Source organism: Dreissena polymorpha, chromosome 13, assembly GCF_020536995.1.
Source record: "Dreissena polymorpha isolate Duluth1 chromosome 13, UMN_Dpol_1.0, whole genome shotgun sequence".
Taxonomy (NCBI): domain Eukaryota; kingdom Metazoa; phylum Mollusca; class Bivalvia; order Myida; family Dreissenidae; genus Dreissena; species Dreissena polymorpha.
Window position 1 is genome coordinate 60,287,990 of NC_068367.1, and position 12,766 is coordinate 60,300,755.

Below are 12,766 nucleotides of genomic sequence, written 5' to 3' on the forward strand. Positions count from 1 at the left end.
GGTGGTAACGCTAACATAGCATTACAATAACAATACTTAAGAATGATCAAATGGTAAAAGGTAACCTAGCACTGGCAGTAAATATGGGGCTCATTTACAGGTCATATTTGGAATCTCTGCTGTAAAATGAGATTTTAAATGAATTTAAGGGAGGCAAATGCTGTAACAAAAAGAACATGCATAAATGGCATTTGTTTCCCTTGTTTGAACCATGCTAAATCCTTAAAATGCCTATTTCCAGTAACTGTGACCTTCACCTGTGACCTTGACCTTTGACCTAGTGACCTCAAAATCAATAGGGGTCATCTGCGAGTCATGATCAATGTACCTATGAAGTTTCATGATCCTAGGTCCAAGCATTCTTGAGTTATCATCCGGAAACCACCTGGTGGACGGACCGACCGACCGACAGACCGACTGTCCAACATGTGCAAAGCAATATACCCCCTCTTCTTCGAAGGGGGGCATAATAATATTCAAATATTCAACTTTCCTTTTTGTAATATATTTGAATATTTGAATTATAAACTGTATTCAACTTTCTCTTTACCTTCCCCTAATATGGTATTACTATAAAATTATTGCTTTGTTATTAACATTGTTGCATACCAACATAGGTATAATAGGGAAATCTGTAAATAAGAATATTAACGTTCAAATAAGGAGAAACAAGTCTAATAGATAATAACTGTGCACATGCATTTTATGTAAATAATTTGTTCTGCAAGAAAAAATAGCAGGCATTATATGCAGGCATAACCGACTTGGATAGCATGGAAAGCGTGGATGTATTGACATTGAAATAACAAGAGATGTGTTTGTCAGAAACACAATGCCCCCTACTGTGCCGCTTTGAAGCCATATATTTGGCCTTTGACCTTGAAGGAAGACCTTGACCATTCACCACTCAAAATGTGCAGCTCCATGAGATACACATGCATGCAAAATATCAAGTTGCAATCATCAATATTGAAAAAGTTATGGGCAATGTTTAAGTTTTCAGACGGACGCACTGACTGACAGACGGACAGTTCAACTGCTATATGCCACCCTACCAGGGCATAAAACCACAACATATTAACTTTTGTATGGAAGGTTTGTAGTACACAACAAAATTAGGTATCTATAGCAACAGTTACGAGAAGTTAATACTTCATCTTCAATTTTTTAAATATTGACAAACTGACCAACAAACTGACTGACTGACTCATGACCTAAAGAGTGACTCAAGCATGGCCCCTTTCAAACTTCTTTCATAGGCTCATACAAATTATGTCCCGATTTTGGTCTGACATAAGACACTTACATGCATGCAGGCATAGTGCAGTGCGGTATTCTGTGTGTCATCTATGATAGTCAGATCAGCGTGACTCTGTAACAGCAGCTCTGAAATCAATGGCAAACAATTGTCAGAATTCCATACAAGTGGAAGTGTTGTCCCTGCTTAGTCTGTGCAGATTGCACCGGCTAATCTGGGCGTACACTTTACCCACAATGCCCATATTTAACAATACATTCTTAGACTTAACAATTAAACAAGATGTGTTTGTGAAACACTATTTTCCCCCCACTATATTTGACCTTTGACCTTGAAGGATGACCTTGACCTTAACCTTTCACCACTCAAAATGTGCAGCTCTATGAGATACACATGCATGCCAAATATCAAGTTGCTATCTTCAATATTGCAAAAGTTATGGCCAAAAGTAAAAGTTTGATGCAAACAAACCAACAAACCAACAGACAGGAAAATACAATATGTCCCCCAGTATAGACTGGGGGATATAAAAAATCTTAGGCTAATTAAAAATACCTCAGAGATTGCATATATACAGGCTACAAATGGTGCTTATATCTTCATTGGTCTAAACAAATAGTTGTTTATTTATAGGTTTTAACTGTAATGATAGACATGAGTAACAATTAGTGTAAGTTTGCCCTATTCCCTTACAAGGTTAAACGTAAATCTTCATTTGTATATAAATCAAGCAAAGTAAACTAGAGCTTTGTCACAGACGTGACGAATACCCCCACAAGCCGCATTGACACATAATATTTTGCACGTTGTCTTCACAAAAAACAGCGAACACCATGCTCAATGTTTAAAACATACTAAGTGCATGACCCCGTGACCTCGTTTTGATCTGGCATGGTCCATGTTCGAACTTGGCCTTAAGATCATCTAAAACTGACAAAGTTTGGTGAAGATCGGATGAAAACTACTTTAAATAGAGAGAGGACACCATGCTGAATGTTAAACAAGAGGGCCTGAAAGGCCCAAAGTCGCTCACTTGAGATAACAAGATATTATTGGGACAATCTTCTGACCAAGTTTCACAAAGATCGGAAAATAAATGTGGCCTCTAGAGTGTTAACAAGGTTTTACTATAGCCATATAAGGAAAAATGCCCTGCCCCCTGGCAGCCATGTTTTCAAACCAACCGGCATCATTTTTGAACTCGTCCAAGATATTATCTGGATGAATCTTCTGACCAAGTTTATGAAGATCGGACAGTAAATGTGGCCTCTAAGAGTGTTCACAAGATTTTACTATAGCAATATAAGGAAAAATGCCCCGCCCCTTGGAAGCCATTTTTTTCAAGCAAACATAATCATTTTCAAACTCATCCAAACCGAATTTAATGAAGATTGGAATATAAATGTGGCCTCTAGAGTGTTAGCAAGGTTTTACTATAGCCATATATAGCCATATAAGGAAAAATGCCCCGCCCCTGGTGGCCATGTTTTTAAAGCAACCAAAACCATTTTCAAACTCATCCAAGATATCATTGGGACAAATCTTCTGACCAAGTTTCATGATGATCGGAAAATAAATGTGACCTCTAGAGTGTTAACAAGGTTTTACTATAGCCATATTAGGAAAAAATCCCCGCCCCCGTGGTGGCAATGTTTTTCAACCAACTGGCCATATTTTTAAACTCGTCCAAGATATTATTGGGATGAATCTTCTGACCCAGTTTCATGAAGATCGGACTATAAATGTGGCCTCTAGAGTGTTAACAAGATTTTACTATTGCCTTATATAGCCATATAAGGAAAAATGCCCCGCCCCTTGGCAGCCATGTTTTTCAAGCAAACGTAACCATTTTCGAAATCATCCAAGATATCATTAAGACAAATCTTCTGACCATATTTCATCAACATTGGAAATAAATGTGGCCTCTAGAGTGTTAACAAGGTTTTACTATAGCCATATAAGGAAAAATGCCCCGCCCCCTGGCGGCCATGTTTTTCAACCAACCGGCATCATTTTCAAACTCGTCCAAGATATTATTGGGATGAATCTTCTGACCAAGTTTCATACAGATTGGACAATAAATGTGGCCTCTAGAGTGTTAACAAGATTTTACTATAGCCATATATAGCCATATAAGGAAAAATGCCCCGCCCCTTGGCAGCCATGTTTTTCAAGCAAAGGTTACCATTTTTGAACTCTTCCAAGATATCAGTGGGACAAATCTTCCGAGCAAGTTTCATGAAGATCAGGCAAAAATGTGGTCTCTAGAGAGTTAACAAGATTTTACTATAGCCATTTAAGGAAAAATGCCCTGCCCCCTGGCGGCCATGTTTTTTAACCAACCAGCATCATTTTCTAACTCGTCCAAGATATTATTGGGATAAATCTTCTGACTAAGTTTCATGAAGATGAGACAATAAATGTGGCCTGTAGAGTGTTAACAAGATTTTACTAAAGCCATATAAGGAAAAATGCCCCGCCCCTTGGCAGCCATGATTTTCAAGCAAACGTAACCATTTTCGAACTCATTCAAGATATCATTGAGACCAATCTTCTGACCAAATTTCATGAAGATTGGACAATAAATGTGGCCTCTAGAGAGTTAACAAGTCAAATGTTGAGGCCGCACAACGCACGACGGACGACGGACAAAAAGCGATCACAAAAGCTCACCATGAGCATGTTGTGCTCAGGTGGGTTAAAAACGCACTAAGTGACCCCGTGACCTAGTTTTTGACCCGGCATGGCCCATGTTCAAACTTGGCAAAGAGATCATCTAGATAAATTTTCAGACCAAGTTTTGTGAAGATGGGAGATGAAAGCTACTTGAACAAGAGCACCACCTTGCGGGTGCAGCAGACCGCTCATCTATTTTTCTTTTTAAAGAAGAAGGGAACTATCTCAATTTCAATCACAAAGGAGGGAGGGGTGGAGTGAAGAGGGGTGTATAGTGTGGGGGTGTGGTCATTTATTACATTATCTTCCAAAAATGCAAAAAAAATAAAAATGGGGAGGGGTATTCTTGGATGGGATTATTGGACGGTATTTCAAAAATAAAATAATAAAAAGAAATATTTGTGTTTTACCATGTTTAAAAAATAAAAAAAATTGGGGGGGGGTTGGGTTGGGAGGGTATAGTGTGAGAGTGTAATGGTCATTTATTAGATCTTTAAAAAAAAATTGAGGGGGGATTCGGGGGGGCGTGGGGGATGGTTTGGGTGGAGTCTTTTGTGGTTTGTCAGGTAAGAGTTGTTTTGTCAAAGTATCAATCAAATCTAATCATAGATAAAGAAGTTATGGCAATTTTAGCAAAATTTAATAATTTGACCTTGAGAGTCAAGGTCATTCAAAGGTCAAGGTAAAATTCAACTTGCGAGGTACAGTACCCTCATGATAGCATGAAAGTATTTGCAGTTTGAAAGCAATAGCTTTGATACTTTAGAAGTAAAGTGGATGTAAACACAAAATTTTACCACATATTCAAAGTTACTAAGTAAACAAAGGGCCATAATTCCGTAAAAATGACAACCAGAGTTATGCAACTTGTCCTTTACAGTCCCCTTATGATAGTTTGCGAGTGTTCCAAGTATGAAAGCAATATCTATGATACTTGAGGGGTAAAGTGGACCAAAACACAAAACTTAACAAAATTTTCAATTTTCTAAGTATAAAAAGGGCACATAATTCTGTCACAGTCCCCTTATTATAGTTAGTAAGTGCTGCAAGTATGAAAGCAATAGCTTTGATACTTAAGGAATAAAATGGACCTAAACACAAAACTTAACCAAAATTTTCAATTTTCTAAGTATAAAAAGGGCACATAATTCTGTCAAAATGCATGCCAGAGTTATCTAACTTTGCCTGCCTAATCCCCTCATGATAGTAAGTAAGTGTACCAAGTTTAAATGCACTAACATTAATACTTAATGAGAAAAGTGGACCTAAACGCAAAACTTAACTGGACGCCGACACAGACGCCGACGCCAAGGTGATGAAGATAGCTCATATTTTTTTTTCAAAAAATAGATGAGCTAATAAAAGAGTGGACAACATGCTGAATGTTTAAAATGCACTAAGTGACCCCGTGACCTAGTTTTTGACCCGGCATGACCCATATTCAAACTTATCCTACACATCATCTAGATACAACTTCTGACCAAGTTTGGTGAAGCTCGGAAGAAAACTGCTTGCATTAGAGAGCAGACACCATGCTTAATATTTAAAACGCACTAAGTGACCCCATTACCTAGTTTTTGACCCGGCATGACCCATATTCGAACTTGACCTAGACATCATCCAGATACAACCTCTGACCAAGTTTGGTGAAAATCGGAGTAAAACAACTTGAATTTGAGAGCGGACCCAATGCAAAATGTTTAAAACGCACTAAGTGACCCCGTGAACTAGTTTTTGAACAGGCATTATACTCGAACTTGACCTAGACATCATCTAGATACATCATCTGACCAAGTTTGGTGAAGATCGGATAAAAACAACTTGAATTAGAGAGCGGACATTTAATACGGACCCCTAAACTTCGTTTGTGGGGGTATAATAACTATTTGTAAAATTAGTTTGATATTAAAAGGAAGGAAATCGGCTGAAATGAGGAAAAATCACAACCCTTTTAAATGAAAGTTTGTTAAGCCCAGTTTTCCCAAAAAGCAGCTCATATGGACCGTACTGACAGAGCTGAGGTGCCCCTGGGACATGAAAAATTCCATAGAAGCAGAAAGTGTTGTCCCTGCTAAGCCGATGGTACTGCACAGGCTAATCTGGGACAACACTTTTCGCACATGCATTAAGCCCAGTTTTCACATACCGACAGAGCTGAGGTGCCCCTGGGAAGCTGCCAGCATTATGGGAGTTCTGCCCAGCTTGTCCACTTTGTTCACGCTCGCACGGTGACCCAGAAGTAACGTCAACGATTCCACTTGGTCCCTGAATGAGGCCGCATGCACCGGAGTCCTGCAATGTTAACAATAATCAAATTGTATGTTTCTCATGTGTTTCGATGGTTGTCATTTGTTTGTCCTTCTTACAAGAAATAACAGAATAAAGTTAAAGTGTGATACTGGGAAACAACAAATAATGATGACAGTCCCGTGCATTTTACTTGGATGCCATGCTATGATTTTGTGATTCGATGACACACATGTTAAAAAACAAACAATTTTTAGTCTGATCCAAATGTCTGTTTTGACATTTAAATGCGATAATTTGATTCCATGTTTCACTGAAATTGTTTACAAGTCTGTCAATTTAAACATTGAGCCAGTTTATTTGTGAAATGAACGATGACAGTCATGAACATGGTGAGTTAACATCATGTGTAAAGAACAATTACAGGCGTGAACATGTTCAGCTTTTATACACTTTGACATGGTGAGTTAACATCATGTGTAAAGAACAATTACAGGCGTGAACATGTTCAGCTTCTATACACTTTGACATGGTGAGTTAACATCATGTGTAAAGAACAATTACAGGCGTGAACATGTTCAGCTTTTATACACTTTGACATGGTGAGTTAACATCATGTGTAAAAATATAACATTGTTAACCTGATTAACAAATGATGTCATACTAAGACAACAACAAAACTGGATGCTATAAATACATTAGATTATCCTATGATTATTCAAAATATCACGCTTAGACTGATTTTGAATATGATTTGCTTGAATGATAATTTTAACCCGAGAAAATTGTATTAGCCTGTCTTTAAACAAGAAACTGTCGGAGACGGGTGATGCTCCCCAAATTTTTTTTTGTCACAATATTGCACTATATATTCAGATATAAGGAAACGTCTTGAGAGCACAGTAGTTGGGGGGACAATAATTTTTTTATATAAAATTTCAAAGGGCCATAACTCTGTGAAAAATCATTCAACCAGAACCCACTGATAATATGCACATCTCCTCTTGGTAGTGAAGCTTCCCATAAAGTTTCATTGATTTCCGGTCATTAGTTGGGGAGAAATAGCCCAGACAAGAATTGCACTATATGTACAGTTAATGAAAAATTTCAAAGGGCCATAACTCTGTGAAAAATCATCCGACCAGAACCCTCTGATAATATGCACATCTCCTATTGGTAGTGAAGCTTCCCATAAAGTTTCATTGAATTCCGGTCATTAGTTGCTGAGAAATAGACCGGACAAGAATTGCACTATATGTACAGTTTAAGATAAATTTCAAAGGGCCATAACTCTGTGAAAAATCATCCGACCAGAACCCGCTGATAATATGCCTATCTCCTCTTGGTAGTGAAGCTTCCCATAAAGTTTCATTGAATTCCGGTCATTAGTTGCTGAGAAATAGCCAGGACAAGAATTGCACTATATGTACAGTTAATGGAAAATTTCAAAGGGCCATAACTCTGTGAAAAATCATCCGACCAGAACCCGCTGACAATATGCACACCTCCTCTTGGTAGTGAAGCTTCCCATAAAGTTTCATTGAATTCCGGTCATTAGTTGCTGAGAAATAGCCCGGACAAAAATTGTGCACGGACGGACGGACAGACGAAGCGGCGACTATATGCTCCCCCCAAAACATTTTGGGGGGAGCATAAAAAAAAAAAGATTCTAAGAAAACAAGGGTTAAGCAGGTTTTTCTAACCACTGTAGTTGTACTGCATATAATCATTAATTTAACATTAATAACATATATAATCTAAATAACTCATCCAAAAGCCTTTTTTCTCTATTTACTGGTTTCATCAAGAATTCTGTGCTATGCTTTGCTAAACATATACACAAGCCACATCATTGGTAATTAGTGTTGGAGTTAATTTAATTTGTCAAATAACTTTTGGATCAACCCCCCTAGACCTTAATCATTTATCGCATCCCCAACAACTCACCTGCCCTTGCTATCCACAAGATCCACTATGGAATCACCGAGCGTGTCCAGAAGTAGCTCAGTACAGCTGTCGTTCCCGTTAGATCTGTGCAATACAATCAAAACAGAATAGTACAGTAAAGTTATCAATAGCAGAAATGTTTGTCATACATTGTAGAAATCAATTCCTTTTAATGTCTTTACAAGTTTTTGGTCATTCGATGGCATCACTATTTAACAACTCAAACAAACTCCTGTGGTTTCAGGCCTTAGGCCAAGTACGTCAAACTTTTGGGTGATACATACAGCCAACCCCAAAATATGTGGGGATATATATAAATTCCACTTTCTTGAGGACTGATATTCAAATGAAAATTTATAAAGAAACCAAATTTTGTAGTTTTGTGAATGTTTTTGTTTGTTAATGTAATGAATTATAAAGATGTTTATGGAGTGTAAAGCTGGCAACAATATTTACAATGAAACTTGAAATATGTCTGTAGGACATAGGACATATTCTGCTGAAAACTCCAGTTACGCCAAACACGAGTTAATTTAATTCGTTTTATTTATAACAGAAGGGGTCATAATTCCAGTAATGTATAAAATATAAAAACAAAAATATTAAGGTGCACACTTCCACATGCTGGTTCATATATTTGCACACTTTCATCCCTTTACAACATATGTTTATTGAGTAATGTGCTACACAAAAAAGTGGGACAAACAGAAGGACGGACAAGGGGAAATCTATATGTCTATCTCTCATAAAGTAGGGTAAACAAATTCTTTGGATGAAAAATACAAATCTAAATGATAATCTTAACATTTAAAACTTCCCATATGCTCACAAACAAGAAAACCAAGTGAACATAAAGAAAAGGATCTTCAAATATTGTAATCATAATGGATTTTCAGTTCATCATCTGATGAATGTAAAAAAAGGCATATTTTTTTTACTCACACAGCACAATGCAAAGGGGAGAAAGTGTTGCCAGTAAATTTTCGATGTTCTTCATTTTCCAATAGAAGATCCACACACGCCTCATGACCTGCGAATGAAAATGACACTTCTACAAAATATGTTAAAAACAATAGCATTGCTAGTTTATTACTTTGATTTCAATCAATTCACCAGTTTGTCAGTCACATCATGATAGTCTGTTAACCCACTTGTGCATTTCGTAGGCAGGCTGACCAAACTTTGTTCACCAGTACTAAGTTCACATGAGGTAAAAGCACACATTAGAGTCATGAGGTAGGGAGAGAATGCAGTGCTTCTTTGACTGATTTTATAGCAGTCACTGGGTCATATTATATTTTATGTTTAAAAATGCAGTCTGAAAATTCATAATTGATCATTTGACTTGTCGATGTTTAGTAAAAGAAGTCTAGAAATTAAGAACTTCCATGTTATATTACCCATTTTACAAATATGTTGATGTTTGGAATTACATATGTATGTTAGGTTAATCACCAATAGTTCAAAATTGATATATGTTGATGTTTTTCTCCAATTGATAGTAAATTGATGCTAAATTTCTCAATTTCATGAGTATAATACTTTATATTCCCAAAATGATTTAAAAAAAGCACTGGAATGGCCTAAGAAATCATACCAAGGGCAGGCCAGGCTAGTAATTGAAAGACTAGCCATGCTTACTTAGCTCACCCATTTTATGAAGCTCATTAGGTTTAAACTTACGGAAATAAAAAAATATATATTTTAATGTGAAACAATCACTTAGGCTTCTTCATTTGAGAAAGATCTCGGATCACACTAGGTACAGGGTACAGTTAACTAAAGGGGCATAGGGGTGATATTTCAAAATAAATTGCTAAATCTAGGAATTTTTATGTCATAACACTTGTCATTAAACTATTTACGCACTGTCTCTTCATTTGCATACATATCACATTTCAAAAGATTTGCACACTTTTTGTGCAGACCAGAAGTGCAGATGAAGAAGGGGGCAGCTCCCTGTTATTTTTTTCTTTATCATTGACAGTCTTTTAATATTATAATTACTTATACAGTAAAATGTTGCTCAAATTGCTAAAATTGTATAATTACGTTAACATATACCTAAACATATACTAATGGATTTCAAAGCTGAAATTTACGCTGAAATTTGATTTGATATCAATCTGAAAACTACAATATTTACCACTGTGAATATTGGCAATGTAAATTGGTGCCATGTCAAAGGAGCCACCATAAAGCTAAATAGATGCATAATTGCGACCCTTCAATAATCGGATAGAAACTCACATATACAGAAATGAAATTTAGCCGATGTCCTTTCATTTTTGTAGGCACACCTAGATTTTTTCTAGAAGAGAAACAAAATTGCACTCTTTACAAAATGTAGGGAAAGAGCGGGAAACTGTGCTAAATATGTTAGATTTCCAACCTTTTTTCAAAATGAGTATGAGTATCAGGTTCGTATTTGCACAGTCTTGCAATCTATAATTACCATTATAACATGCAAAATGGAGTGGGGTGTAGCCCAGTCTGTCGTGGATTTTCTCCACTGGTCCCATCTGAAATAAAACAATAGTAATATTATAGTTAATGAAATAGTGTAATAGTATTTTTCCCGGGTTGTAAGACGCAACTTTTTTAAAGACAAAACATGACTGCTGGTATTCCCTTGTGCGTCTTATCAATTATTTCAAAGTCAGAATGTTTTATTAGAAGTCAGAATTAAAGCCAGTAAAAACCCCATTAAGGAGCCAATGTCAACACCATAGGCATGATCTGAAGAAACTTAGTACAGGACCAACATACAATTTCAAATGCCAATTAAGTACCAAATCATTTGTGAACTTTTTAAAGTTTTCACTACATACATATATGGAAAACAAATACCACTCAGGAATGGGAAAGGTTTTATTGTTAATTTGTTACAACTAGATTGTTAACTTTTGCAGGTTCTCTCTAATAGATTTCTCTTTTTTTATCATTCCTCAATTTAAGATTGAGTGTATATTTTTACTCAATTTTAATTGTAATCTACATTCATATTTGACATCAAAACTTATTTAGTTCCCTGATATTAAACTCATGCCATGAGTGAAAATACACTGTGTTTTTCTGTCTATGAATTGGTTATCAATAGGACTATTTAAATTCAACAGCATATACAAACTCTTTGCTCTACACTTTAGACCATATCATGCTGTAAACATTTTGCTTATAAACCCATTACTATTGGTAATAAGATAAGGGCACTTGAACAACTAAAGTAGAACACGCTCCACAATCGCATGTCTGGATATCACCTGACATGGGTTAGTAAGTTGGAATTTCAAGGTTTAAATTAGCAACGAAAGAAGTTATCAATAGTGACAAAATGGCTTCTTATACGGAGAGTTTGATTCATAAAGGATCAGAATCATTCTTTGACTTTTCTTGCTTTACATGTCAAGAAAATGACAGAAACACGGAGGCTGATTTTTACTGTGAGGAATGTTCTAAATTTTACTGTAGCAAATGTGTTAAGCATCATAACTATCTTTACAAGAAGCATGCAATTTTGGACAAGAAAAACATCAGCCAGTGGCCTGAGACTGATGTGTCTGAACAAGAGATATGTCAGGAGCACAAGAAAGAAAAACTGACAGGATTCTGTGAGGACCACAGTCAGCTGATATGTCATGCCTGCCATGTCCACAATCATCAGTAAGTAAAAAGGACTGCACTCTATATAAAGATTTTTTTTGCACATGATTTTTATTTATTTCTAATTGACAATCAACCTGTGTACAGAGACCAGTCCAGGTAAGTGGTCAAAATGGCTGATTTAGGCTACAGTCAGGTAACAAGCATAGCAATATACAGTACAACCTGTGTACAGAGGCAAGTCAAAGGGGTGGTCAAAGTGGCTGATTTAGGCAAGTGAATTCTACAGTCAGGTAACAAGTATTGCAATATACAGTACAACCTATGTACAGAGACCAGTCAATGCAATATCAAAGTGGCTGCTTTAGGTAAGTGAATGCTACAGTCAGGTAACAAGTATTGCAATATACAGTACAACCTATGTACAGAGACCAGTCAAGACAAGTGGTCAAAGTAGCTGATTTAGGCAAGTGAATGCTACAGTCAGGTAACGATCTATTGAGTATTGCAATATACAGTCAAACCTATGTACAGAGGCCAGTCAATGCTACAGTCAGGTGACCACATTTTAGATTGTTAGGCAGCTTATAGGATCAAAAGCTTTGAAAACCTCATGTGCACAAACATCATTTTCATTCAAACAAACACAAGCTTAGCACATCTTTTCTTTTCGTTCATAAAACATTAAATACTTGTGTTTCAAGCTCAATAATGTTTAATCATTTATTAATCTGATTCCATTTCAGTGTAAGTTAGAAAGTTCAGTTAAAAAATGATACAAAATGTTATTTTAAAATCCATATTTAATTATGCAATAACTACCTTTACTTATAATTTAAATGGAGATAATTATTTAAAGCATTCTATGATATTTATTTTATAAAGATTTCCCAATAACTATTCCATTTGAAGTACCGCTGCCATCACAATTTTCTAAAAAATTTCTAACAAGTTTTAGAAAAGGGCGAAAATTTACTTTTAATTTGCAAAAAACAAGTGGCCAAATCGGATTTTCATTTATTTTTCACTTTAAAA

General features: G+C 36.2%; 2 protein-coding genes across 8 annotated transcripts in view; one reads left to right on the forward strand and one right to left on the reverse strand.

Moving 5' to 3' along the window:
• Window positions 1-12,766, reverse strand: part of LOC127855998 (serine/threonine-protein phosphatase 6 regulatory ankyrin repeat subunit A-like) — a 282,105-nt gene that overhangs the window by 201,483 nt on the left and 67,856 nt on the right. Inside the window, exons 19-23 of the mRNA XM_052391934.1 lie at window positions 10,584-10,650; window positions 9,071-9,158; window positions 8,129-8,212; window positions 6,081-6,226; window positions 1,307-1,386 (exon numbers count right to left, since the gene is read on the reverse strand). Coding sequence (XP_052247894.1) covers window positions 1,307-1,386; window positions 6,081-6,226; window positions 8,129-8,212; window positions 9,071-9,158; window positions 10,584-10,650 — 465 coding nt within the window. The remainder of the gene's footprint in view (window positions 1-1,306; window positions 1,387-6,080; window positions 6,227-8,128; window positions 8,213-9,070; window positions 9,159-10,583; window positions 10,651-12,766) is intronic.
• The window catches only part of LOC127855999 (E3 ubiquitin-protein ligase TRIM33-like), a 193,066-nt gene that overhangs the window by 170,550 nt on the left and 9,750 nt on the right, over window positions 1-12,766 (forward strand). The window contains exon 2 of one of the 7 annotated variants that reach the window (XM_052391937.1): window positions 11,709-11,791. The exons of the other annotated variants lie outside the window; for them this stretch is intronic. Within the exon in view, the coding sequence (XP_052247897.1) occupies window positions 11,709-11,791 (83 nt within the window). The remainder of the gene's footprint in view (window positions 1-11,708; window positions 11,792-12,766) is intronic. 7 annotated transcript variants of the gene reach the window in all.